A 27,920-nucleotide genomic window follows, 5' to 3' on the forward strand; every position below is an offset into this window, starting at 1 on the left:
TTCCTATCCTCTTAATCATGCCAGGACATCACTACAACAGGAGCCAGGCAATTGGCACAGGGCAAAAGAATAATTCCATCTAGTGAGAACATACATACAGTGCAAACGTACACATTCTTTCTGAAGGGACTTTTGCTGGGCAGAGATGATACTTTTTCTTCCACTTGCTAAAACAGTCCTTGCAATAAATATAATTAGTATTTCATAGATCTGGTGATGATATTGTAGAATTGGTGTTGAAGGAACAGCAAATACCATAATATCTCATAGCCAGGCTATGGCTAAAAACATAGATTCCATAATATATATCTTCAATAAAGGCAGTTTTCCATTCCGTACATGCGTAATGCTTCTTGATAAGTCATAACCTCGTGTACTATTGAATATACGTTGAATCACTACTAACATTGCAGTGGGCAAGTACAATTCAGATTTCTGGTTTATCATGAATAAGCAGGTATGCTGGTATGGGCTGCTTGATCACCCCTACTTGGCTGTTCTTACAATTGGGAAGACGGCCTGAGCTAAAAATATCCTTAAGACTTAAGTGGACTCCAGGAATGTTTTTCTTTTAGCAAGCCAATATCATAAATCAGTGATCTTGGCTTATAAACCTGGCTTGCCTAATAATAATATTAGGTTAATATTGTTATAATGTATTAAACAGTATTCTGTGGTGGCACAGTGGTTAGAATGCAGTATTGCAGACTAATTCTGCTGACTGCCAGGCTTTCAATCCTGACTGGCTCAAGATTGACTCAGCCTTCCATCCTTCCGAGGTCAGTAAAATGAGGACCCAAATAGGCTGACTCTGTAAACCACTTAGAGAGGGCTGTAAAGCACTGCAAAGCATTATGTAAGTCTAAATGCTATTGCTATTGCTATTCCTCTAGGAAGGATAATATGTATGTAGGTGTTTGTTTTTTTAATGCCTGTTTTTAATGTCTTGATTGTACATTGTAGATTTTGGGGGGATTTTTTAAAAAGAAAAAAATGAAGTTTTGTGTTTGTAGTTTGTATTTATTTTATTTAAAATAAAATTAAAATAGAATATAAAAAATTCTGGCTTGCCGGACGAGATACAAATTAGAGATCTGACCATGAAAAGAAGTAAGTTTCTTGCTTTCTTCTTCGGATAACTAATATTTTTCAGAAATCTAGCTTCGTTTGAGCTAGATCATTGAATAGAAATCAAACGTTCTTTATTGTCCAATGACTGCACAGAGATTTTTTTTAAAATCTCCCAATTGGACCCTCCTTGTGATAAGTGGATTCTCAAATGCATTTGGGGAACTAAAGTTGGGTTTTTTTAAAACCTTTTTATTATAGGCAAGCGATGGAGCAGCAGCAGCAGCAACGCCAAGAATCCCTGGAAAGAAGAACCTCTACCACAGGCATGTATCATACTTTTGGAAGCCAAGAGAGAACTACTTCCCCACCCCTTGATTTTCCCTATTAACTTCTGGCTGTTCCTTGTGCTTTTATTGAAAAAGTTTGGCTTCTCGTCTGTTGCTACAATTATTCTGTGGTTTCAGTTACTAAATTCATACATAATGCATACAGGGGTGTTTTTGCATTGAAATGCAATGCAGCAGGTTGTGGGTTTTTTTAATTATTCTTTCTAATTTTTATTAGGGTGTTTTTACTGTTAGGAATTAAATCAATTTTGCTTGAAATTACCCAAAGTGCAAATAGAAAGCTCATAATGATTACATTCTCACATTCTATCTTTATTTCACATAGAAACATAGCACAAATAACAAGAGAGAGTTCACTTTGTACCCCAAGATTCTTAATTTTGTATGTCTGAAAATCCTCTTTAATTTTTTATATAGTGTGATTGTGATTGTTCTTTTGTCTTTCTCACAAAACAACAGGTTGTTTTAAATTGAAAATTAGTTTTTCTATGTCTGTACCAATCTGCTGCTTCCCACATTGTCCATGCTCCCATAATTATGTAGTTTGGGAGATCTTATGGGAAGAATGAAGTTGCATTCGCTCTCTACAGAGATACCTCTTCAGCATGGGAACTGACCGAAATTAGTCAACTATGCATTATAGTCCTCACTTACTTGGTTTCTGCAATAGATTTGTTATTGAAGTTTATGTATAGATGTGGCAACTACACAGACATAGCAGCCCCAAAATTTAACAACATGCAAAATAACTTTAACGTGGTGCAACATGGTTTGCAATATGCCTAATCATAATTGGTTGTGAATTACTGCTTCTCCGAACAGAAGGGTATCATCTGTAGTTAAGAGATAATCCACATGGGGCATAGAATTCCACCACTGAGATCACAGGGATAGTCCAGGTTTGTCTTCCGCATAGAGGTATCAGGTATGTTGGAAATAGGTGCCAGAATTGTCAGTCATTGTGGCCACTGATAAATAATAATAGGGAATTTTGGGAGCTCAAGTGAAGAAGAGTATGATACATAAGTTAATGATTGTTTTGGCCCAATCAACTTTATTGGGCACTTTAGCAATACTACTGCAAAACAGATGTAGATGTAATTAATATTGGGAAAAGATTCTATGGGTCACCCTGTAAATCATAACGAAGAAGGATACAGGTACAATATAAGTAAGGAAGCACAATATAAATAAGTGGTATGTGAATACAACAAATAGAAACAAGTTTGGCAAATAAGAGTCTATGTTAGATGGGTAGGGTCTTGAAAGTGGGTTTTTAATAAAATTGGTTGTAAAGTTAAAATCTACTAATCACAGGGCAGTTCAGTGCTGTGTCTTCTGTTGGCTCTAAACTAAACAAATTAGCAGCTTTTCTGGCTTCTTCTGAATAACCATGATACCTGTATCTTCACTAATCTTTTTTAACTATTAAGCATTGGGATCATTTTGATTTATTTTTTGTTTCATTCCCTTTTCCCCCTGTCTTCTAACCATGATGCTTTCTGTCATTCCTCAGTGCCAACCCATATTATTCTTTTTCCCTTTTCTGTTCTTTATAGTCTCCACCATTCAGATTAAAGTGTCTTCTTCCCCTTTTCACTGCCAGTCTCCTCCTCCTGACTACAGTAACTACAATGCTTCTACTTCCACTGGTGCAATTGTTCCTCCTCCTCCTCCTTATGCCAAAGCAGTCTCATCAGCATCTGCTGTCCCTGAACCTGATAGCAAGGCCTCTTTCAGATCTGCTCATAGGGTCCGGGAATCCCCTCTGCGTAGCCATCAGTATTCTCCCTCTGAATTCCCACCATCTCCTGGCCCTTCCTTTCCACCAACTTGGCCAGGTTACAGAACTGTTACACGAAGCACCAAGGAAATCTCTTTATCTCCACCTCTTGCCTCTGCTTCCCCACATCAGTCCATAAGATGTTCTTCCCTGTCATATTCTCCTCAAGCTGCTTCTCCTCCTCTGACCTTTACATCCCCTATACAGAAGGGGCTGATTCTGCAGCCCCATATTCCAGTAGTCCTTCCTGTGATTGCTGCCCAGAATGGCAGACTCCAGGGGCCTACAGATGCAGTGGTCCAAGATGCCTCAGCAAATGTACCTCAGTCAGGTCTGAACGGCCGACATGAAGATTGTTTAGTTACACAAATTCCTCTAAGCTCCTCTAGGATGCAGCCAAAGAGAAAAGATCAATCTTTTTTCTCCTATTTAGAAGCAGTGCCCATTTCACATTTACCTGTTGTGACCAGCCCACCTGGGTCCTTTATCCAGGCTTTTTCTTGGCCCTCCCAACAGTTGCCTCATTCTCCACACCAGCTCTATCCATCTATGTCACACTTTGTTTCATTACACCCTCATTATGCTGCTTTTTCTGAGATGAATTTGTCCAAGAGGACTCCTTCTTACATGGCTTCATCTACCTTTTCCCACATGAGTAAGTACTTGCACTTGAAAATATGTAGATGCATTTCCTTTTTTAACACATATGTTTTAAATAAATATATATTTATATAGCAAAACACTATAGCACTAGCACAAGACTATAACACTAGTCTTCAATGGTTAAAAAAACCTGTTTTCCATTCAGTCTTTTAGTAACCCTTTAGGTACTTATGATGTAAACTACCATCTAGAGCAGTGGTTCTCAACCTGTGGGTTGCGACCTCTTTGGGGGTCGAACGTCCCTTTCACAGGATTCGCCTAAGACCATCCACCTCCACAGGTGTCGCCCATGCTCAGGAGCACGTACTGAAGCGGCAGGTGCATAAAGAGGACTGGGTGTGAAGCAGCCTTCTCCCAGCTCCGGGCACAACCTAGATGCCGCCCCGCCCGGTCTCTATGCCAGGAAAAGGCCGAGGCGCTGAAAGAGCAGAGAGACAGGTTCTTCTGGGTGGCAGATCAGCCTCGGTTCTGGCGACATCCGAAGCGAGCATGGTCAGCGGTGCTGCTTCAGCCCAGCTGCCTGCACAGGGGCTCAAAGGCACCCAGACAGGAGACCGGGGGGGGCAGTTGGGCCACCCACTTCAGCCGGCGGGATGGGCTCTCGTCCAGGCAGGCGCATGCTGGGATTCAAGCCACCTTGGGCCTGGACGCTGCCTTTGCCATCCCTACTGTACCGCGGGCTAAACTGAATTCAGAGGCTTTTTGGCCCCCAGGAAGGGCTGGCAGGAGAGGCCGGAGGTTAGGACAGGCCCTGCCCACCCATTCCTTCCATCCCGAGGAATTCCACTATGGAAGCACAGTTCGATGTAGCTTAAGCCTCCATTTAAAATCCCATTTAAAGAGCAACTTCTTAATCTGTGTTTAAGAAAGGAAGAAGGAAAAAGGAAGAAAAGAGAGGGAGGAATGGAAAGAAAGAAAGAAGAAAAGGGGGAGGAATGGAAAGAAAGAAAGAAGAAAAGGGAGGGAGGAATGGAAAGAAAGAAAAGAAAAGAGAGGGAGAAATGGAAAGAAAGAAGAAAAGGGGGAGGAATGGAAAGAAAGAAAAAAGGGGAAGGAGGAATGGAAAGAAAGAAAAAAGGGGAGGGAGGAATGGAAAGAAAGAAGAAAAGAGGGAGGAATGGAAAGAAAAAGAAAAGAAAAAAGAGAAAAAACTGGGTGGGTTGGGGGAACAGAATGTAAAAAAAGTAAACTTAATAAAGTGAAACTCATGTAAACCACAAACTGCTGCTGGAGGCAGGCAGGGAGGTTGTTTTATCTTGGAAAATCCCAGCCTGGCTGATCTTCTAAACCAAGATTGGCAGATTAATCACTATGCTTTAATTATGTTCAATTTGTAATAATGAAAATACATCCTGCATATCAGATATTTACATTACAATTCATAACAGTAGCAAAATTACAGTTATGAAGTAGCAACAAAAATAATTTTATGGTTGGGGGTCACCACAACAATGAGGAACTGTATTAAAGGATCGTGGCATTGGGAAGGTTGAGAACCACTGATCTAGAGAATGCTGTAAATGATGTCATGTAAAATCATGATTATTTTAGGGCAACCTTTTCTACACTTGGTAGATTCTAAGTTTAGTAATGGCTATGCTATTTGAGCCGTTGAAAGTGATGTATGTGGAATATATCAGGGTTGGGAAATTACTGGTTTAGTGCCCTAATTTCTATTAAATGATCAAAACGTTTTCAATGAAAGAGCATAGAAGACGGGAAATAATTATAGTTAAGATGTCATAAAGGTAGATCTGTGATTGGTAGCTGAAAAATCTGACAAGAGTATTATATTTGTATATTATATATTTGTGTCTATAATGTGTTGCAATCTGGACACTTTAAAGCGGAGAAACCAACATTTTAGTAGCAAAGAAATGCACTTATTTTTTTAATAGGTCACTAGGACAATAGCAGGTATAACAAAGAGGAGAGAGTTAGCCACAAACATGAGCAGAAATTTTCCTTCTTTTTACAGAATGTGTTTCAAAGCTGTAGAAATCTTTCTCTGTTTCACTACTCCAAGCCTATTTTATGGTATACATTATTGTTTGTTTTTAGCTTCAGAATTATAGGAATTATTGCTACAGTTCTTTGGTAAATGCAATATTGTAATTCAGTGACCCAATTGGTACCATTTCCAGGCTTGAATTAAAGATGTTTAGGTACCATATGCAAGCCTTGTGCTGTAAATTACTCGTGCTTGCACTAAAAAAATGTTCAGGCATAATATCACAATTTAAAAAGGAAGAAAAGCTCAGATCCAATCCTGTACATATTTGTGATGTGGTCCTGCTTACTTTATAAGTTGCCATCAAGATGTTATATGCAGCTGCTCTTGGCCACCAAAAGGTTCCACATCCCTGATAAAAATTGCTGTCTATGCTGATTCTGCTAGAATAGTTGTGAACTATCATTAGTCAAACAGTCCTACTCATATTATAGGCAACCATTACTGAAATTGGAATGGACACTTTGTGAGGTAGTTTCTTGTCGTTTTAATGTGACAGCTGAATACAGTACTGTTAACTCCTGTTTTATGAGAGTCTTGGATAGGAAAATGAAGAATACTTTACAAATTCAAATATTGCCATAGCCTTGAATTTAGAAATGGTTTCCAAAATGTAGATTAAAATTGCATGTTATTTTATGACAATAAAAAGCTAAACTGAAGCAAGAAGAAATCCTAATAAAATGAAAGTACAGGTAGTTCACTTGGGAAAAGTATATTTATGCAGAAGGGAGAATTGATGGTTGAATGCAAAATAGGTAATTATTACTCAACAGAATTATTTCTTTTTTTAAAAAAACTACTCGAAATGCAATAATCAAAATAGATACTTCTTCATACATTAAGGTCATAAAACTCAAGAGCTCTGGAAGATAATTCAATATGAAATGAAACATGCTTTAAATCCTCACTTTTGTTTCTTGCCCGCTATTTTTTTTAAAGCATTACTAAGCCTTATATTGACAATATATCAGTAGCTAAGACACTGAGCTTGTCAATCAGAAAGGTGGGCAGTTCAGCAGTTCAAATCCCTAGCACCGCGTAACAGAGTGAGCTCCCATTACTTGTTCCAGCTTCTGCCAACCTAGCAGTTCGAAAGCATGTAAAAATGCAAGTAGAAAAAATAGGAACCACTTTTGGTGAGAAGGTAACAGCATTCCATACGCCTTCAGCATTGAGTCATGCCAGCTGCATGACTACAGAAACATCTTTGGACAGTGCTGGCTCTTCAGCTTTGAAATGGAAATGAGCACCACCCTCTAGAGTCGGGAATGACTAGCACATATATGTGAGGGGAACCTTTACCTTGCAAAATATACTGAGCATATGATAACTTTTTTATGATGTTTACTGGAAATTACTAATTTCTTTTTTAGATGAACAGCAGGCTTAACTACGAGAATATGCTGATTAAAGCCTGATACTGATTTCAGTTTAACCTTAAAAATATTTATAAAATATAATTCTGCACATGTATTAATACCACTTTTGAAGATTGGGATTTTTGGTATAAGTTTTTAATATACTAGATTTTGCCCAATTCATTATAATAAGGACAGACTTCTGAAATAAATTAAAAACTCTTAATTTTTTTCTTAACGATTATTTGTATTGGGTGCTAATTACTGATTATTGGCTTGGTTGTAATAATGGTTTTAAAGGGCTAAATTAATGTAAGGCTACTTTTATATGAAACACTGAAGTTATGTTACTTTGAAAAAAAGATGGAGGGTGACAATGATATAACATAACATCTAATACCCGAAAATACTTATTCAAAATATAATGAAAGTGTCAAGCGCCAGGGAAATTAGGAGATTCAGACACCTCAAATGAATATAAAGATTTATTGTAAATTTAAGCTCTCTACACGAACCTGACCAACTAATAGTCCAAGGAAATGAGCAAGGTAGAATGGACTTAGATCCCTTGTGGGTGCGCATGACTTATGACATATTTGAACTCAGGCTCAGCCTGGTCATCTCCTACAGAAAGAACACTTAATCAAAAGATAATTATAAAGGCCAGGTCAAAGTCTATTTATTAGCCTAATTATGAAAAATACTTATTCTAAACTAGAGAGAGAAGGACTTGCAATGAATCTATTACAGTGATTATTCCTCAATATTTCTCTTAACCTGCCTGCTAATATGTTTGTGTTCTAAAATTGTAACTTTAAAAAGAGAAGTATCATATACTTTGTTACCTGGAAACAATTTTAATCTGGTAACAGGAAGAGCAAACTATTACATAAATTGGAAACCATGCAGATTGTATCTAATACAATAGAATAAAATTTTACATATAGATGAGATCCCTGTTGGATCAGATCAGAAGTATACATATCTAATATCTTGCTTCTATGCTGTTTTTAGATACTTGTGGTAAAACACAGAGACTCCAAGAAAACTGGTTCTACCCTTAGAAAATACATTGAATCTAGATTATTGGGGGGGGAATTAGGAACATTATACAAATCTTTCCTCTCTCTATTATTTTGATGTGGATAATTTAGCCAGTATATATGAAGTATCTGAAAAACAATTTGTCTGAAAGAACAACGTCAAAACTTTTGAATGAACAGTCCCTTATGATTAATCAAATTAATCATTGAATTTCAACAAGGGTTACTGGCTTATGAGAAAGTCCTTGATTAAGACTGGGAAAGAAGTCTGCATGTTTGGTGTTACACCTGAGCCAATATTGTTACACCTGAGATATGATTGGACTGCTCAGTTTGTTCTCACAGGTAACTGTGTAATGAAATGCTAGTTTATACGAAGGTCCACTGCAATTATCACTGATGCTGCTCTGCTTTGGCACTGTGACCATTACAGGAGCAACATATTTGAGAGATGGGGTTCTTTTGAAATCTATACTATATAACAAGTTTGATGGCAATGGATTTAATCTCATTTTAGAAAAATTAATTCTATATTCACTTAAATGCAAACGGCTAAAATATATAGGAAACAGAAAAAGGTAATTTATTGTAATGGTTAGGGGTAATATTGAATTTTGACCTTTGCCACTTGTAACATGCCAATATCATACATACAAATAATAGGGATAAGCACCAATAATTTTTTGAGTCATCTGTTTAAACCACCTGCCTGCATAAGAACCATATAGAACTTCTTTGCCTTTGAAAATAGAATTTCAACTAGGATTTAATTGTACTTAGTCAAGCTTTTGTTTTTGGAGAGATTATGTGGTTCCAAAAAAAATAACAGAATTAGAAACACAATTTGGAAGCATTTAAAAGAACTCTTTAAAATGTCACCTGAATTGAGTTGTGTAATGTTACTGTTGACAGCTGTACTCCAGAATGGAGCTTCATGTAAGATTTGAGATGAGATTTTTTGATTAAAAGCCTTGAATATGAATGCTGAAGCAAAGCCATCATTATACCTGAAAATAATGCCCATATATTGTAGCTATAATTCTCAACTTGAGTTTATTGTATAATGTTGAATCATTTTCCCCTTCTCATGTTCAGTTTAATTACTGCAAGGTATGTAGGTTTCACTGGATATTATTATGTACACAGATGCATTATTTTTAATTTACTACACATTGTTATTTTTTTATAAAATGCTGAGATATATCCTGTTCCTGGTGTAGCATTCCTAAGTCTAAAATAAGGCATCCAACTACAGACTAAATATGGTAGAGAGAGATGCCAGCTGTTTGTTACAGGCAAGAGGGAAGACCCAAGTTATTTCCCAACAAGCCCTATGGTTGGTGTGGCAGTGATAAAATCACTTGAGAGATTCTGATGACCCTAGAAACTGTCTCTCTGATGGCTTTCATTTTGACTGCTATTATTGACCCAAGCAACTGTCAGTAAAGAAAGCAAACAAGACAATACATTCCAGTTCCTGAATGACAATTCTTCGTTTCAGGTCCTACCCTACCACCAGGTCACCCCTCTGTTGCCACTGGAATACCCACATCATCTGGTGGACCACCTCCTCCTCCTCCTCCTCCCCCTCCACCTACGGGAACCGCACCTCCTCCTCCTCCCCCATTGCCAGCAGGTGGAGGATCTAGCATTGATGATGGATCAGTGTCAGGACTAGCAGCGGCTCTGGCTGGTGCCAAACTAAGAAGAGTGCAACGGGTAAGGATCTTGGCTGTGATAGAAGCATTATAAGCTTAAAATTGGGATCTTGAAATTCTAATATATAAAGAAGTATGAATGGATGTCTTTGGTGTTTAGAGTTTTCTAACAGTTAAATTATTAATGCTTATGGACTCTATATTGTTGGCTTCTGTCCTAAAAGCCAGAGGATGGATCTGGAGGTTCTAGTCCCAGTGGTGCTGCCAAGAGTGATGCCAATCGAACAAGTAGTGGAGGAGGCGGTCTTATGGAGGAAATGAATAAACTATTGGCAAAAAGGTTAGTGATGGTGATCGTGACAAGCAGTATCTCTTTTTTCTTACCCACAGTTTCAAAAAGACTAGAAAGAATTGGTCCAGGCAGGCTAAATCGCCCAGAGAAACTACGCTTGATATAAAATTAACCAAAGCACAGGACCATATCTTTAATTATGACCACTAGTGTTAGTTCAGATAGAAGATGGAGATTTTATTTGAGCTATTTGCTAGTCAATGTGAGTTGTTCATTATATATGTCCAGTGGCATACAACTCAATGTTTAACCACCTGTTCTGACAGCCCCATTGCCGCTCTCATGCCATGCTGCTAGACACAAAACAGCTGATTGACACATAGATGTTGAGGCTCAGCTCTGCTCTCAACTATCTCACAAAATTATTTTTTAAACCAATTGGCTCTCGTAAGCCAGTGTGAGCCAGCTTCAACACACTTCTGAATGTACCCCTTCACTATTTGTACAGATAATTCCAACGATGTTGGGAGTAATTAACATATCTGAATTTGTAAGTTGTAAATATATTTCCAAGGAATTGATTTATAGCCTTTTTCACTCTGTCCTAAGGAGAAAAGCAGCATCTCAGTCAGATAAGCCAGTGGACAAAAAAGAAGAGGAAAGCCAAAATGTAAGTGGAATTCTTCTGACTCGGTAGCATTTGAATCATGGAAGTCATTTGTATGTCTATCAGAACATGTGAAGAGTAGCCTTTATCTGCTCTTGTACGTAATTTAATATTGAAACATTTAATCTACCTCATCAGGAATTGAAAAATGCTTTAGACATCTGTCAGTCCCACTGTTGTTTTTCATGGGGAAACAATGAGTATCTCTAGGATCCCAAGTCCTAGGCTCATCACTACTGTTGGATGAACAGATGGAAGCCATAGCAAGAAGGTTCTCTGCCGGGTTCTACTGGTGTATCTGTTGTTACCTTACCTGGAGAGTGAGGACTTCTCAACAAAAACACCCTCATCATTATTCATTCTGTAGATCAGGGATTGGCAATTTTAAACTCTTAAAGATCCACAAAGGTCTTAACCGGAAGCTCCCCATTCAATTCTGAAGCTGACCGGAAGTCCGGTTCACCCACCACAGAGTCTCCTCCTAGCATGTTGTCCTTTTTCTTCTACCTGTCCTAACCGAAAGCCCTATCAATTGTGGAGTCGACCGATGACAAGGAGCCGCAGCAGAGGAATGAAAGAACCACATGCAGCTCCAGAGCCACAGGTTGCTTACCCCTCCTGTATATTAATAATCAATTAATTAATTAATCAACATAGGGCTTCTGTTGCAGATATTCAGAACCCACAATTCTTATATTATGCAGTCCCCTCCTGCTTTCAGGACAGTGTTAATCACCAAAAACATATAGCAGTGCATCTACATTGCAGACTCTGCACTGTTCCCTCTTGAGTTTCCAGAGCAATTTAAAGTGCTAGTTTGTATGACTTATCACAAAATACTTACCATTGAATCAAACTGTCCATTATGTTTGCTACAAAGAAAACTTCAGGCAACTTGTAATTTTCATGAGAGCGAAGGGGGCCAAGACAAGGAAGCTACTTTCTCCAGGATATTATGAACTAGTCTGTTCCTAGAAACTAGGCTAGACACATTGCTGATCTTTTGATAAGTAGTAAAGATGGAGCTAGAAAGCTTTGGTGGTTGATACTGTCTCCTATCATGATATCTTTTCATTACTCACGGAGAGTCTAATTGCTTAAATGTTGGCTTATTGTGGACATTTCATTTGTTATATTATTAACCACTGGGGTGAGGGGAAGGAGGGAGGGAGGAAGGAAGGAAGATCACAGGTTTGGTGAGAGCAGGATGAGAGTAGTGCAAGTTTTGTTGTTCTCCTTGACTTCTCAGCAGCCTTCAATACTATCAACCCTACTATATTTTTGGACCGCCAATGGGGTCTGTGACTGGGAAGCACAGTCTTGTGCTAGTTGGGCTCCTTTCTCCAAGGCCAGTCATAATCGGTATTAATAGGAATGAGAGAGCCAGCCCATGGCTGCTCTTTTGTGGCATGCCACAGAGCTCGATATTCTCTCCACTCCTTTTTAACAACTATGTGAAGCTGCTGGGTGAGCTCATCTGTCATCATGGGTTGAGATATAATCATATGCTGATGATACTGAACTTTATATCTCCACCCCTAGTGATCCAAGTGATGCTGTCACTGCCCTCTCACAGGCCTGGATGGGGGATAACAGGTTTTGGCTGAACCTTGGGAAAGTGGAGCTTAAAGATCCAGGACTTCAACATCTTTAGTTCAGGATGCAGATGCACTACCCCAGGCAGACCCAGACTGCAACCTGAGGGTTCTCCTGGACTTGCCACTTCTGCTTAAAGAGCGGGTGGCAACCCCAGCTGGGAGAGCTTTTGCATAACTTTGGGTTATGTGCCGGTTGCAGCCTTTCCTGTATCACAAGACCCTATGCTCATTCAAGACCTGGTTATCTCATGTCTAAACTACTGCAATGCACTGTACATGGGGCTACCTGGAAGAGCATTTGGAAGCTACAATTGGTGCAGAGTGCAGCAGCACATTCAGGTTTTGAGCCCATGTTACACTGCTGTTCTGTGAGCTGCACTGGCTTCCAGCTTGCTTCCGGTTGCTATTCAAGGTGTTGATTATCACCTTTAAGACCCTACATGGCATGGGCCAGGCTACTTGAAAAACAGCCTGACCCCAATAGAACTGACCCATCCCATCTGTGCTGTCACATATCATGTAATAAAATGCTTATTAATAAGGGGTCTTTGGGGATCCAGGAAAAGAGGCTTCTTTACTGTAGCTCTGGCCCAGTGGTGGGGTTCAAACAATTTATCAACCAGTTCTCTGCCCTAATGATTTCTTCCAACAACCAGCTCACCAAACTGCTCAGAAAGTTAACAACCGGTTCTCCTGAAACGGTGCGAACTGGCTGAATCCCACCACTGCTCTGGCCCTTTGGAACTTCTTGTCCCCTGAAGTGAGATTGGCTCCCACTTTCCTGATGTTTTGTGTGTGTAGTTTTATTGCTTTTAATGTAAGCCACCAACTATCACCTCACAGCAAGTTGAGTGGCAAACAAATTTAATAGGGAGGGGAGGGAGGGAGGGAGGGAGGGAGGGAGGGAGGGAGGAAGGAAGGAAGGAAGGAAGGAAGGAAGGAAGGAAGGAAGGAGGAATAATATGAGCACCAGTATTAGATTTTTGCCAACTTCAGTAAATTATGATTATAGGATGCTAGGTATGGAACAGCTGACAATAAAGGACTGAATGAATAAATAGCTTTTCCTGGTTAAAGAGAACCTCCTTTGCCACATAATGAGGTTCTGTTTCTATTGTAGAGCTAGGAATATTATAAACCATACATACTTAAAACCACAGTCACAATATTAAGATAACTTTTTGCTTGCTTTTAGGAAGACGCTAGTACTTCTCCTACACCTGTTACACGAGGCCCTGTCCAACAGCAGAATTCCTCAGGTATTCAACTCTTGTACTTGTAATCTTCCTTTGACAATATTTGTATTTGTGTTGAAATCTAAATTGTGCAAAATGGATGTGAAGGAGATTAAGAAATCTTTTAAAAGATCCCTACTCAATAATTGAAAGAGCGTCTGCCTCAGTAATTTGGTGCTTATACAGTATGCAGACATCTTGCTAAGCAGTAATGTAGTTGATTTGATTTTTACCTTAAAATATTGTGAGAATCAGTATTTGTGGTCGGCCTGTCGTGGATTATCCAAGCAAGTTTAAAATAGGTTTATAACTAAATTTGAGTTGTGAGCCTAGCAACAGTAATTCGTGTCTGGTCTGGAAATTAACACATCTTAAGACAAAAACTAAATATACAACCCATATGTCAAAATAATATTTTTGAGCACGCCTAAATGCCATTGCTTTCCAATTGAATATGCAAAACCACTTAGGATTATATCTTAAACACAGTAGATTACATTCTTGCAGTGATATTGACTTAGCAAATTTGTTGCTGAGAAATCATCAGAATATTATTCTGCATTTGAAGGTCTGCTTGATTTTTTTAAAATATATATTGAATGAAACCAGTCACAGGTAATGAAGGTTTTAAATTTTCCAGTTTGGATTCAAGATGTGTTTCTCTACAGAACCTGCACACATGAGCAGGAATAAGGAGAATCCATTTTCTTACAACCAACAGTGACAATGTGGGAATTGCTATCCATGGTTGTGTCCCATATCACTCTTGATATGTGGAGAAGGAACCAGCCCAATAAAAGAATAGGACCATGAAAAAACAAAACAATATCAGAGGCCAGGTAAAAGAGAAATACCACTCTCATGGTTCTTTCCATCTGATGCTATCTTTCCCACAGAATTGCTGGACTAATGAGTTATAGAAAATCTACATAGATTTGGATATATACAAAGGATGGTGAAATTAAGGAATATAACATAAATGATAAGCTATATTATTTTTATTTATACTTCAGTTAACAATGTTACTCTGTTGCTAAAAGTTCCAGAATTCATTTCTTCAGTATTAGCTGAAAGGATCCTTCTTTAGTGTTCTAGGTTTTTAATAGAATTCCTGATTTAGCAGATTTATAACTGTTGTTGATCTGGATCTGTTGCTTGGGTTTATTCCACCTGTACACCTGCTGCTATTAGAAACTTATTAGGTAGCTTAGTATGTTTCTTATAAAAAAATTATCTCCTCTCCCCATACCTCTGCCTAAACTCTTCTTCCACAATCTAATTCCTACAGCTTTCTGTTTGTTTGTCTGTTCTCTGCCTAGATCCTGGCAAGAAACTTTGGGAGAGAAGCAACTCCATGGAAAAACCGGTCACTTCGTTACTCTCTAGGTTAGTTGCAGAACATCATGTATGGATCACCTGCATGTATTGGACCTGTGCATGATGCTTCTGGATGTGATCATGTTGTATCCTCTCATTCCATTGCATAGAAACCCATCAGTGGGGAGAAGTCCTGAATCTAAAGGTCCTGTTCAGTTTCAGCCATCTTTTAGGTACTGAAAAACTGTCCTGACTTCTCTGTAGTGTTTTGGTTTATCCTTTGCAGAAAACATGTAACTTTTCATGCAACAACTAACAAGCTATACGCCTGGATATGACTCACCATCTCTGTTTGTTTGCTTGTTTGCTTGCTTTCTGCTGCTTATATGTCAGTGATGCTTACATTAGGATTACATAATTGAAATCAGGTAATTAAAATCCATTGTGGGTCGCTTTTACATGGAAATACCATGAAGATGAGAATGAATTCAACAGAATCAGTGAGCAAAAACCACTGTTCTTTGTTGGAAAAATAATGTCTAGTTTGATGTGTAGTTTGAAAAAAAAAGCATTGCTGTTAGTATATTTTGTGACTGTTTTGTTAAAAAAAACATTGTTCTAAAATTAAATAAAACATGTTACACAAAGGAATCTAACAGGAGGACATAGCTATGAGATGTAGAAATTACATAAAGCAAATACATTAAGGAAAGATACAGCATACCTACAGATCATTCCACCACAGATATATGGGGATGTTACTTTAACATTAGAGAATGTCAGCAAACTAAACATTATTTGATGTTGAATTATGCTTTTAAATTTTTTCCCCAATATTTTATGCAATGGCTTTGGAAGGCCAAATTAAAATCAGAATGCCAATAATGATTGCTTTGGTTTAACTGTTTTCATCTCATGCACCCCTTCCAAAATGCAGCACTCACAGTGAAAATTATACCCTGAAGCATCAGATTTGCACTAGATGAGAAACATTTAGTTGTCAACAGCTGTTTCTCTCACCTGCCTAATAACAATATAATAAAAGAGATAATTAAAATTTCCACATCATGTGTTTCCATGCCTGATCACACACTCACCTTAGTGACTATTCTATAAAAACTTTAAACATGAGTTGAGAAGCATCAAACTATATGCTTCATATTACAATAGTAATATGAAGCATATAGTTTGATGCTTCTCAACTCATATACAATAGTATATTCAATAAATGTAATAAGTAAAAATCTATAATGAAATTTGGTAGGTTCCTTCCCAAAACTAATGCATGTACCTCTTAGATTTTAGCCAAATCTGGTTATAATTTTAGCACTATTTAGCATTTGGTTAATCCAGATGTCGAGTCTGAAATATTTTGCTGGATGTTCTTAGTTCAGCCTCCAGGGTTTGCAAAAAAAAATGCAGATATCTACACATATGCTAGAAAAAAATATTATAAATTGTACAAAATAGTTTTTATTGACTTTTCTGCAATTAAAAAAAAACTGCAATGGGTATTAATGAATATTTTATTTCTGATCTATTGCATAGCCTTTGAATATTGACCAAAAGAATGAGAGAGAATTATTTGGGTTTGAAAGACTATAAAAGATAGATATTTGCATATAACCTTTTCTATACTGTCCAAATCACATTCGCCCTTAAATGCCAATAGTCCATTGATAGCGACATTTCACTTATAATTTTCCGGTAATTACTATGTAATCATCATTCAGCCTCCCATATTACATCAGACAAAAAGAGGTCATATAAACTTCTTCTGGTTCCTGATTTATTGCTTGGGTTGACCACATGATGTCCTCATGGCTCAGGCTTTGGAATGAGTTGTTACCAAAATGGCTAGAGTAAAGAGGAGACATTGTGCAGAGATGATAATTCTTCAGCACATAAATTTACATATATATTGGTGGTACTGATACTGTTGCTGTCACATGATGGTGATATTGAAGGTGATTAAAAGGAAAAATAAGGATAGATTTGCACAATGAACAGAATTTTTTGAAAGGTTACCCAGCTGTTATCCTGGCAATGAAGCCATTGCAAACAGTATCTAGTAAATAATTAACTGCAATAACAGTATATCAAGTAAAGTAGCCATGGAAACTATTTGAATTAGCATTACAGGTATAAAAAAAGTCTTCAGGTACACAAATATAATTTGGTTTGCTTTCTCCCTTCCCTGGAGCATTTTCAAAGCTAAAATGATATTTCAGTGATTTACACTGGGCAGGGTTTGAAGCTGCTTGTGTAGCAAAATTACCTGACCATTAAGTGATATAGAAAACATAACAGAATGTCAAACAATGAACTTTTGTTGGGCTGCATGGTGAACTTCCACCTGCTTTTAAATACCATTTTTTAAGGAATTACTAACATCTCAATACTGTGGAACACAGCATGGAATTGTCTCTTATTTTCTTTCTGTCTCAAGGATGAAGCCAGCAAACAGCAGTAATGATGTGGCAATGGACACTTTAGATTTTGATCGTATGAAACAAGTGAGTTGGAATTATTAGCTTGATGAATATTGGTAGAAGAAATGTTTATTAATGGTGTTCAAACCAGGAAAAAATGACAATTCTGTTCAGTATTTAATACAATAGCAGAGTTGGAAGGGACCTTGGAGGTTTTCTAGTCCTACGCAGGCAACCCTATGCCGTTTCAGACAAATGGCTATCCAACATCTTCTTAACGACTTCCAGTGGTGGGGCATTCACAACTTCTGGAGGCAAGCTGTTCCACTGATTAATTGTTATAACTGTCAGGAAGTTTCTCCTCAGTTCTAAGTTGCTTCTTTCCTTGATTAGTTTCCACCCATTGCTTCTTGTTCTACACTCAGGTACCTTGGAGAATAGCTTGACTCCCTCTTCTTTGCGCAACCCCTGAGATATTGGAACACTGCTATCATGTCTCCCCTAGTCCTTCTTTTCATTAAACTAGACATACCCAGTTCCTGCAACCATTCTTCATATGTTTTAGTCTCCAGTCCCCTAATCATCTTTGTTGCTCTTCTCTGCACTCTTTCTAGAGTCTCCACATTTTTTCTTCATCGTGGTGACCAAAACTGAATGCGGTATTCCACGTGTGGCCTTACCAAGGCATTATAAAATGGTATTAACACTTCACGTGATCTTGATTCTATTCCTCTGTTTATGTAGCCTAGAACTGTGTTGGCTTTTTTGGCAGCTGCTGCACACGGCTGGCTCATATTTAAATGGTTGTCCACTAGGACTCCAAGATCCCTCTCACAGTTACTACTATTGAGCAAGATACCACCTATACTGTACCTGTGCATTTCGTTTTTCTTGCCTAAACTCTTCACCATTGAATTTCATTTTATTAGATAATGCCCAATGTTCAAGTTTGTCAAGATCCTTCTGTATCGTAAGCCTATCTTCTGGAGTGTTGGCTATTCCTGCCAGCTTGGTGTCATCTGCAAATTTGATGAGTTCCCCATTTATTCCCTCATCCAAATCATTGATGAAGATATTGAAGAGTACTGGGCCTAAAACAGAGCCTTGGGGTACTCCACTGCATACTGCATCCCTCCATGTAGATGCAGTTCCATTGAGGAGTACACGTTGAGTGCGGTTGGTCAGCCAGTTACGAATCCATCTGGTGGTGATACTCTCCAACCCACATTATTCTACTTTATCTAGTAGTAGGTTATGGTCTACCTTATCAAATGCCTTACTGAAGTCCAAGTAAACTATATCGACGGCATTCTTCTGGTCCATTAATTTTGTCACATTATCAAAGAATGCAGTAAGATTTCTGCTTGCTGAACTGAAAATTCAAGAATGGAGCCTGGAGTTGTTGTATCAAGCTATGTACCTTAGCTAAACTAAGCTATGTTTCTTCAGAGGGCCATTTGGGCAGAATTGGCTATAAAATGTCTGTCTCACAAAGAAATGAATCATTTTCATGACCTGTGAAGGCAGTAAAATGAGAAAAGTTGTGGATGCATGAATTGTTTTCTGATTCTCTCAACCTAGTTAATAAACAAACCATTCTTAAGTGCTGTTTTCCACAAATAACCTACCTGCTTTATACAGTATTGAAGTCAGATCTTTGGTATATCTAACTCAGTACTGATACCAGTTCTCCAGATGTCAGGCAAAGAGAGAGCAGGGGATGAATCTGAATTTATTTATTTATTTTGCATGCAAAGTATTTGCTAAGATGTGTCCCTCTGACCCTGCATTAAATGTACAAAAAAAGAAAGCAGTAAAACATGCCAGCATGAAATTCAAGATTGTCTTCTATTTTCTGTGTAGTGAAGGGCATTTACCACCCCAACAATAAAATATGTGTTTTCTCTATAAACCAGGTTTGTCTCAGCTGGCTCTTACTTTCAAATTCAAGAAGTCTTCATCTATTTGTAGTGTTTGACATATGCATAGTTATTCATCATGTGGGCTTTCTGTGCCAAAATAATTCCAAGGGAACTTACTTTTCAGTTTGTTATTATGCAAGTCAAGTAAACCTAAAAGTTGCTTAACTTCAGTACATCATCTTTCTGAATAGGGCATTTTAACTCTATTTGTGTAGTGCAAAAGTTCAAATTATATTTACAGAAATATTTGGGAGAATTTTATTTTTACCATTTTAAGGGACTTGGGCCTTTACAGTGTCGAAGAGCATTTTTCAACTGCCTTCTGTTTTTCTTTCTGTAGGAAATATTGGAGGAAGTTGTAAAAGAATTACACAAAGTAAAAGAAGAGATAATTGATGGTAAGAAGCTAAGAAGGGCTTAGCTTTTTTTCATTGGCCTGGGCTAAGGGATCAAGATGGAGTCCATTTCCTGTCTTATAAATGTTAATTTGGTTAACGGTGTTCATCAACAAAGACAAGCACAACAGTTTAATCTACCACACCCTTTCTCAATAAACTGCATTCCAGATGTTGGGACAGTTGTGTCTCTCATCCCCAGTGAGGAGATTACGAAGCTTTAACTTTGTTGCATGTGAGAGATGCAAGACATTGTCCACCCTGTCAGGATTATATCCATTTAACAGCTATGACTGTCTGGCTACCCTCTTTCCATTGCCCACTTTTAGGAAAGTGGTAGATAGGAGAATCTTCAACCTTCAATTTTAGTTTAGCACAAGAAAAAATGTAAGATTTATCGATTAGTTTATAAGACTCAGATTTCCTGAGAAGTCAGGTAGAAAACACTGGAAGCAGTGTGGGGTTTTTTCCCCAGCTTCATCTGAAACCTTTTATGATTTACACACCAAGTAAACATGCTCAGTTAGCTTTCACAAAACATGGAACCAGGCTTCCCTCCTAGATCTGTATTTGTTCTTGCAGCAGCTTTAGACATATCTTAAACTCACATTCAATATGGGTTGTTGGAGAGGAAAACAGATACCACTCCAAGATAACACAGAATGAAAGATTGCCTTTCAACTTGTTAACTGAACTCAGGATTTGGCATAAAGGGAAGTAAAAATATATTCTGCCATATTATAATTTCAATCTGTTTAAGCTCAACTCCTGGGGACTATACGGACATATCTGTGCAGTTTTCTGCAGTGACATTACAAACATAGTTTGACTTCTAATGCTTTTTATTTTTTTAGTTTCTTGATGGTCTCCTGTTCAGGTAATCCAGGTGTAGTCAAGCTTAGCTTTTGAAATCAACTAAGGTTAGTTAGGTGCAACTATTAATGTCACAGTTTATACAGAGGCTTTTCAGAAATCAGGGAACTATAAAAGCATAAACCAGAATGGAATGTTACAGGGTTGAAAAATTAGCAGGTGTGGTTTTGATAAAAAGTGATGGAGGCAATTCTTATTTAAAATAAAATAGTGATCTGGAAGTAAATTTGTTGTCACTATGTTTTGAGATGTCAGAATGCAGGACAGGCTTTCTACTCAACTAGCATATAAAGGTGATACTTTTCCTAGTGTGGAAGAAGAGTGCCTTGTCTCACATACTACCTGCTCTGCATTGCTACACTAAGGAAACATACCAGACTAAGGAAAAATACCCTAAGGAAACATACCAAACATTGGAGACCAATAAAGTTGATGTGTAATAGACAGCAAGAGAGGAAACTCCAGGCCACTTAGGTGCTTGTGTCTTCTGAATTTTACCAGGAGCTAATCTGCTCAACCTTATTTTTTCTGTGCTGCTTCTGCTGTTTCAGACAATTCTCATGAATTATTTGATGGACTTTAGATTAGGCATGAGATTGTGGTTATCTTTTCTTTTGTAATAAGCCATGGCTTACATCTTATTCGATTCTTCTTGTTGTTTTTCAGCAATCAGGCAGGAATTGAGTCGAATCAGCACAACATAATGGCCACGAGACCATCTGGAAGTTGCAAGGGACATGACAAGTGATGGTTCATTTCTAAGTGTACCAAGATCATGCAGAATGGTGAAAGAGGACACCTGACAGCATCTTTTGTTTTTAAAATCCTTTTTATTAGCAGACTCAGCAGACTTTGAAGCTTGCTACTGCCTTGGATTTGCTTCATTTAAAAAAGAAAGAAAAAAGTCTTAAAATCTTTGAAATGGAAAATATTAAAAATTTATCTGGATTTTTAAAATTCATCTGATAATGCACATCAGATTTGGTCAGCCTTTTTGTATTTTGTATTTGCTTATTTAAATGTATGACATTTTTGTTTTTAGTATATTGTAGGTAAGGAAACATGTGATCCATTTGCTTTTTATTAGATGATTTCAAACAAATTTTTACTGGTAGTCTGCAGTGTAAATGAAAACCTTTTTGCCAACAGAATCTAATTAATGGCATCAGTAGTTGAGGCCAGAAGATGCCAGCTGTCAGCCAGGAAGTCCCTGGTCTCAAAACTACCACAATATTAAAGCGGTACATCGGTGCATCACAGCATCTGTGCTCATACTGGTAATAAATTGTTCACTGTCCATGTGGCATTTGTGGCATTGATTGGCTTTTCTTTCAGTTCATTCTTGCAATAGATTTGGGCTCATAATATATACTTTTCTACTTATTAACAACAGGGATGGCCAACTTGGCAATCTTGACCAGCGATGGCATTCCAAAGGAAATGGCTATGACTATGTTTACACGTTGAATGAAGCCATGGTTTATTGACTTGTCCGAATTCACACAAGATGTTATACCAAATTAAGGAAATCTTATTATGGTTTCCATATTGTGTAAACCCAGGTCTTTATCTGACCTCTGGTGGTGCTACCAGAAATACAGTTAGAGAAATAGAAAATTCACATCTTCATGTTTACATCTCCTGGCTATTGTATGAAATATATCAATTTGCAAAATTGATGGCTGCAAATCACTGGACCTAGACTGGAGAATAGAACAACTCCAAAGACAAAATGTCTTTCATCATTTTTAAGCATGTCTTCTGTATATAGTGGTTATATTCAGAATTACTAGTATTCTTCTCCCAAAACAAGTTTGCACTGAATAGATCTCCCCATAACACATCATCCAATATTTTGTCATAAATACTGTGTGATAATTAATAGCAAACTATTTTACTTTGCTTAGGCTTAAAATGTATGTTGGCTTGAGCAAACCACTAGAGTTATGTGGAACCCACATGAAAATTTTTGGTAGTATCCTTGAAACTGTTTTCTCTTGAAATTATATGGAGGTTTCTCCTGAGCAGGACCCTCAAAAGTCTCCTTAAACTTTCACTTGATGGGAAAGTCAGTGACCAAGCCTAACATTTGTGTCCTGAATATATGATTTCTTTACCTGCCTTGGACTATAAAACATCCATTTGCTGATTAGAAAGAAGTAATAATACTGTGCATCTCATGTTGCTTAATAACTTACAACATGGGGGTGGGGGTGGGGGTACTAGATAATAATAAGTGGAGCACTGGCTAGGTTTTTTTTATAAAGTTTTTTGGTTCCTTTGAAAACTTTGATTTTTTTAAATGTGGAAGCACCTCCAATTTCACACTTCAGGAGCTATGTGACTGCTGGGGTTGTGTTTTTTGTTTGTTTGTTGGTGGGGGGGGTGAGTTGTCATATCAAGAGTATATAATATAAATTTCAGAATAATGAACCATGCATCTGAGGAAGCAGACTGTAGTCCATTTATTATGTGATAATAAATACATTCATCTTTAAGGTAACACAGATTTTGTTGCTTTTTTGCTGCAATAGAATAAACATGCTTAACCCGTCTGGAAACTAATAACATTTGTAGTAGCCTAAAAAGAGAATTGGGTAGGTACAATAATACAATACAGTACAGTACAGTACAATACAATACAATACAATACAATACCAGAGTTGGAATGGACCTTGGAGGTCTTCTAGTCCAATCCCCTGGCTACCCAGGAAACCCTATACCATTTCAAACAAATGGCTATCCAACATCTTCTTAAAGACTTCCAGTGTTGGGGCATTCACAACTTCTGGAGGAAAGCTGTTCCACTGATTAATTGTTCTAACTGTCAGGAAATTTCTCCTCAGTTCTAAGTTGCTTCTCTCCTTGATTAGTTTCCACCCATTGCTTCTTGTTCTACCCTCAGGTGCTTTGGAGAATAGTTTGACTCCCTCTTCTTTGTGGCAACTCCTGAGATATTGGAACACTGCTATCATGTCTCTACTAGTCTTTCTTTTCATTAAACTAGACATACCCAGTTCCTGCAACTGTTCTTCATATGTTTTAGCCTCCAATCCCCTAATCATCTTTGTTGCTCTTCTCTACACTCTTTCTAGAGTCTAAACATCTTTTCTACATTGTGGGACCAAAACTGAATGCGGTATTCCAAGTGTGGCCTTACCAAGGCATTATAAAGTGGTATTAACATTTCACGTGATCTTGATTCTATCTCTCTGTCTGTTTATGTAGCCTACAACTGTGTTGGGTTTTTTGGCAGCTGCTGCACACAGCTGGCTCATATTTAAACGGTTGTCCACTAAGATCCCTCTCACAGTTACTACTATTGAGCAAGGTACCACCTATACTGTACCTGTGCATTTTGTTTTTCTTGCCTAAATGTAGAACCTTACTCTTCACCATTGAATTTCATTTTATTAGATAGTGCCCAATGTTCAAATTTGTCAAGATCCTTCTGTATCTTAAGCCTGTCTTCTGGAGTGTTGGCTATTCTTGCCAGCTTGGTGTCATCTGCAAATTTGATGAGTTCCCCATTTATTCCCTCATCCAAATCATTGATGAAGATGTTGAAGAATACTGGGCCTAAAACAGAGCCTTGGAGTACTCCACTGCATACTTCCCTCCATGTAGATGCAGTTCCATTGAGTAGTACACGTTGAGTGTGGTTGGTCAGCCAGTTATGAATCCATCTGGTGGTGATACTCTCCAACCCACATTCTTCTACTTTATCTAGTAGTAGGTTATGGTCTACCTTATCAAATGCCTTACTGAAGTCCAAGTAAACTATATCGACGGCATTCTTCTGGTCCATTAATTTTGTCACATTATCAAAGAATGCAATAAGATTTCTGCTTGCTTAACTGAAAATTCAAGAATGGAGCGTGGAGTTGTTGTATCAAGCTATGTACCTTAGCTAAACTAAGCTATGTTTCTTCAGAGGGCCATTTGGGCAGAATTGGCTAAACTATATTGAGGGCATTTGTCTGGTCCACTAATTTTGTCACTTTGTCAAAGAATGCAATAAGATTAGGTAAAAATAAGTTGCTTTATAAATTAGTCTGCCTTTTTCCCATCCAAACCAGTATCATTCACCCTGCTTAAAACATCTTCCCAGAGGTCTTTCCAATATTAACTACTGCTCTTCATGTAATTAGGAATACCAAGCACTGAAGCACGCAAACTATATTCATTGCTCTCAGGCTGTGTTATCGCCATACTTGCACATGACTGTATTAAGAATATACTTGCCTCAATCCATTTTAGGCTGCAATCCTAACCTATTCACCTTGATGATTGTATTAGAGAATATGTCGAAGTAGATACATATGGGCTTTCTCTTTAAATAACTTAAAAATAATAAACAGGTGCCTGCTATTCAATCATTTTAAATATACACAGCTGGGTACTTTGTAACCAGCAGTGTGGAGCTCTGATTTAATTATTGCAACTCATATGCATTGAGTTGCTCTAGATCAGGGATGGGAAACAATGGCTTTTTATGACATGTGGACTTCAACTCGCAGAATTCCTGAGCCAGCCATACTGGCTCAGGGTTTCTCGGAGTTGAAGTCCTCATGTCATAAAGGGGTCATTGTTCCACACCTGTGGTCTATCTAGATGGATAATTTTTATAGTTCTCAGAACCATTGCCCATCACAATAGTATGAGATGAGGAATTCCCACATCCTTGCAAATTGCTTAAAAGTTAATTACACGGAGACCTTCAATCTTCACCTACTTGCAAAATTCCTATCTACAGCAGGGTTGTCAAACTCAAGTCATTACAGCGTCCTGTGACATCGGGACTTTTTTCCCCTTCACTAAAAGGGGTGTGGGTACATCTGGCCCGCATGCCAGGAGTTTGACAGCCCTCATCTACAGAGATAGAGGTCTATTGTATGAACTTCCTAGCCATATACTTTGATTTGTAAAAAAAATACAGAGATAGCTACCTTTCTCTTCTCTACTTTCCAAATCTATAAATTCAGGGTCATCTGTGCTCTGGCTGTCCCTGAGTTTTGTATTGCACAGTAGAAAAGAAAAAAAGTTTTTCATTAGCTTCATTTGAATATTTCTTCATATTTGGATTTAAGACAATCCTTTGGATCCAGCAAAGTACATCAACTCCATCTACCTAAGACACTTCATAAAATGCATCATTCATGTTTGGAGGGAAACATTTTCAAGGTGCAGAAGTCCAGAAAGAAAAGCTGATGTTGGCATCTAGGAAGATTCAGAAACCAATTTATATTTTCTTTTAACCCTTAAATAAGGACTGATGTTATCATCAAAAACAAAGTCCCAGATAACATGAACCCATGACTGGTGTTGAGGTAGGGTGTCATAATATTCAGGTGCTATTTTCTTTACCTGTTAAAATCAATGGGAAACATTAATTCATAATTTCTACCTGCAAAATACTTTGTTTAATATCAGTATATACTTTATATCTCTCTTATTATCAGAAGTTATCCAACGAATCTATAAACATGTCCATGTATTTTTCAGCATTTGTTTAGGATATAATTATTTACATAGGGTGGTATAAAAGTTGATAACATAAGACTTCAAGTTTGTGCAGCTGCTGGTTTATTGATTCTATGCCAGTAAATACAAAGTTCAGAGTCACATGTATAGGTAAAGCAATCCTAAACTCAACCCATAGCTTTGTGGTGAATTGTAGTTTAAAAACTTATGCCACAATATGTTCTAGACTGTTCACTTGACTCAGAAATAATAGTTGCTATATAATTTCAGTTCCTATCCAAAGTACTACCTAATGTTATCTGAAAAATAAGATGAGATTTGAAGGGTGGGAGGTTTTTTTCTGTTTGAGACATTCATGCCTTGACTTTTCTGTCTTCAATGGAATCTCCATACAAAAGTAATTTGCATAACCCAATTTATTATGTTTCTGTTTATTATGAATTTATATTAACAAGCGTGTTGTGATATATAATGAATTGGAAATAGAAATGCATTCAATAAGACACTGGAAACACGCCGTTTAACCTGGTTGATGAAATTAGATACATAGATACACAGATATGTAACATGATTGACCAGGGACTTTGGCAGGGAGCAGATAAAAAATTAAGACAAGGTGGAATAGGTGCTTTCTAGCTAGGTATGACATCCAGTGAAATTTGTTCAAATTGAAAGTAATTTGCATTCACGGATGCCTCCTATAGGTAAAGTTTCCACTTGCATATATGTGCTAGTTGTTCCTGACTTTAGGGGGCAGTGCTCATCTCTGTTTCAAAATCGAAGAGCCAGCACTGTCCAAAGATGCCTCTGTAGTCATGTGGCCTGCATGACTAAATGCCAAAGGCGCACGGAGCACTGTTACCTTCCCACCAAATATGGTTCCTATTTTTTCTACTTGCATTTTTACATGCTTTGGAATTGCTAGGTTGGCAGAAGCTGGGACAAGTAACAGGAGCTCACGCCATTACATGGTGCTAGGGATTTGAATCGAACTGCCGACCTTTCTGATCGACAAGCGTCTTAGCCACTGAGCCACCGCATCCCTTTATGACTCCTATATGCTGCCCATAAGAACGTTCTCTCAGATAGGCGCAACTCCTACAATATGCTGACTTTAAGATAACTTGATTAACATGATGGTTTTATCTGTGATAGTGTTTATAAACTGAAGACTCCAATAATACCAACTACAATGGTTATAAATAAAATCCAGCTATTATATAAAACCAACCAATATTTAAAAAAGCTTTTAAAATCCGCAAAGCAATAAAAAATATGCAATATTAAAATGCTTAGAAGATGAAAATTTGAGTATAAAAATGGTTGTACCCTTAATTCGTTACTACTTCTTAGAACAGGCCAAGGATGGAGCAGTCTAGGAAACCAAAACAACAGCAACAACCCTTCGCCCTAGTTGATTCCAATACTTGCAATAAAGTGTGATTTATTGGCGCTACTGTATAAGTTTGTAACTTATGGAAAGCGGATCCTGCAGATAAGCAGGGCACAAACCCTGGACTTAGCTACTTATCTATCCAAGGATTTGTCTATTATTATAATAAGCAATCTAAAATTAATCCACTAATCTGCCTTGACAACTAGAATTAGAATAGTTATTCTATGCTACTAGCAAATATCTGACATATCTGACAGCTTAATTTCTGAATCTCCTTCCAGTACAGGATTAGACCTGCCTAACTGGGAAGTAACAAGAGAATGAGCATTAATAGTCAGATCTTTTCTGGAAAAACTGTGATTGATGGAGCAT

General features: G+C 37.7%; 2 protein-coding genes across 4 annotated transcripts in view; one reads left to right on the forward strand and one right to left on the reverse strand.

The window, feature by feature from the left end:
• The window catches only part of EVL (Enah/Vasp-like), an 85,887-nt gene extending 62,716 nt beyond the window's left edge, over window positions 1-23,171 (forward strand). Inside the window, exons 5-14 of one of the 3 annotated variants that reach the window (XM_032237302.1) lie at window positions 1,330-1,394; window positions 9,781-9,998; window positions 10,162-10,277; window positions 10,839-10,899; window positions 13,690-13,753; window positions 15,049-15,115; window positions 15,217-15,279; window positions 17,496-17,562; window positions 19,741-19,798; window positions 21,335-23,171. In XM_032237302.1, the coding sequence (XP_032093193.1) occupies window positions 1,330-1,394; window positions 9,781-9,998; window positions 10,162-10,277; window positions 10,839-10,899; window positions 13,690-13,753; window positions 15,049-15,115; window positions 15,217-15,279; window positions 17,496-17,562; window positions 19,741-19,798; window positions 21,335-21,372 (817 nt within the window). In that variant the 3' untranslated portion in view covers window positions 21,373-23,171. The remainder of the gene's footprint in view (window positions 1-1,329; window positions 1,395-9,780; window positions 9,999-10,161; window positions 10,278-10,838; window positions 10,900-13,689; window positions 13,754-15,048; window positions 15,116-15,216; window positions 15,280-17,495; window positions 17,563-19,740; window positions 19,799-21,334) is intronic. The other 2 variants (XM_032237310.1, XM_032237318.1) reach the window with 2 other exon arrangements.
• A 1,290-nt stretch (window positions 23,172-24,461) lies between these two features.
• DEGS2 (delta 4-desaturase, sphingolipid 2) overlaps window positions 24,462-27,920 on the reverse strand; it is a 30,293-nt gene continuing 26,834 nt past the window's right edge. The window contains exon 3 of the mRNA XM_032223090.1: window positions 24,462-26,035. Within this exon, the coding sequence (XP_032078981.1) occupies window positions 25,889-26,035 (147 nt within the window). The 3' untranslated portion in view covers window positions 24,462-25,888. The remainder of the gene's footprint in view (window positions 26,036-27,920) is intronic.

The sequence above is a fragment of the Thamnophis elegans genome, chromosome 1 (assembly GCF_009769535.1).
Source record: "Thamnophis elegans isolate rThaEle1 chromosome 1, rThaEle1.pri, whole genome shotgun sequence".
In the NCBI taxonomy this organism is placed as follows: domain Eukaryota; kingdom Metazoa; phylum Chordata; class Lepidosauria; order Squamata; family Colubridae; genus Thamnophis; species Thamnophis elegans.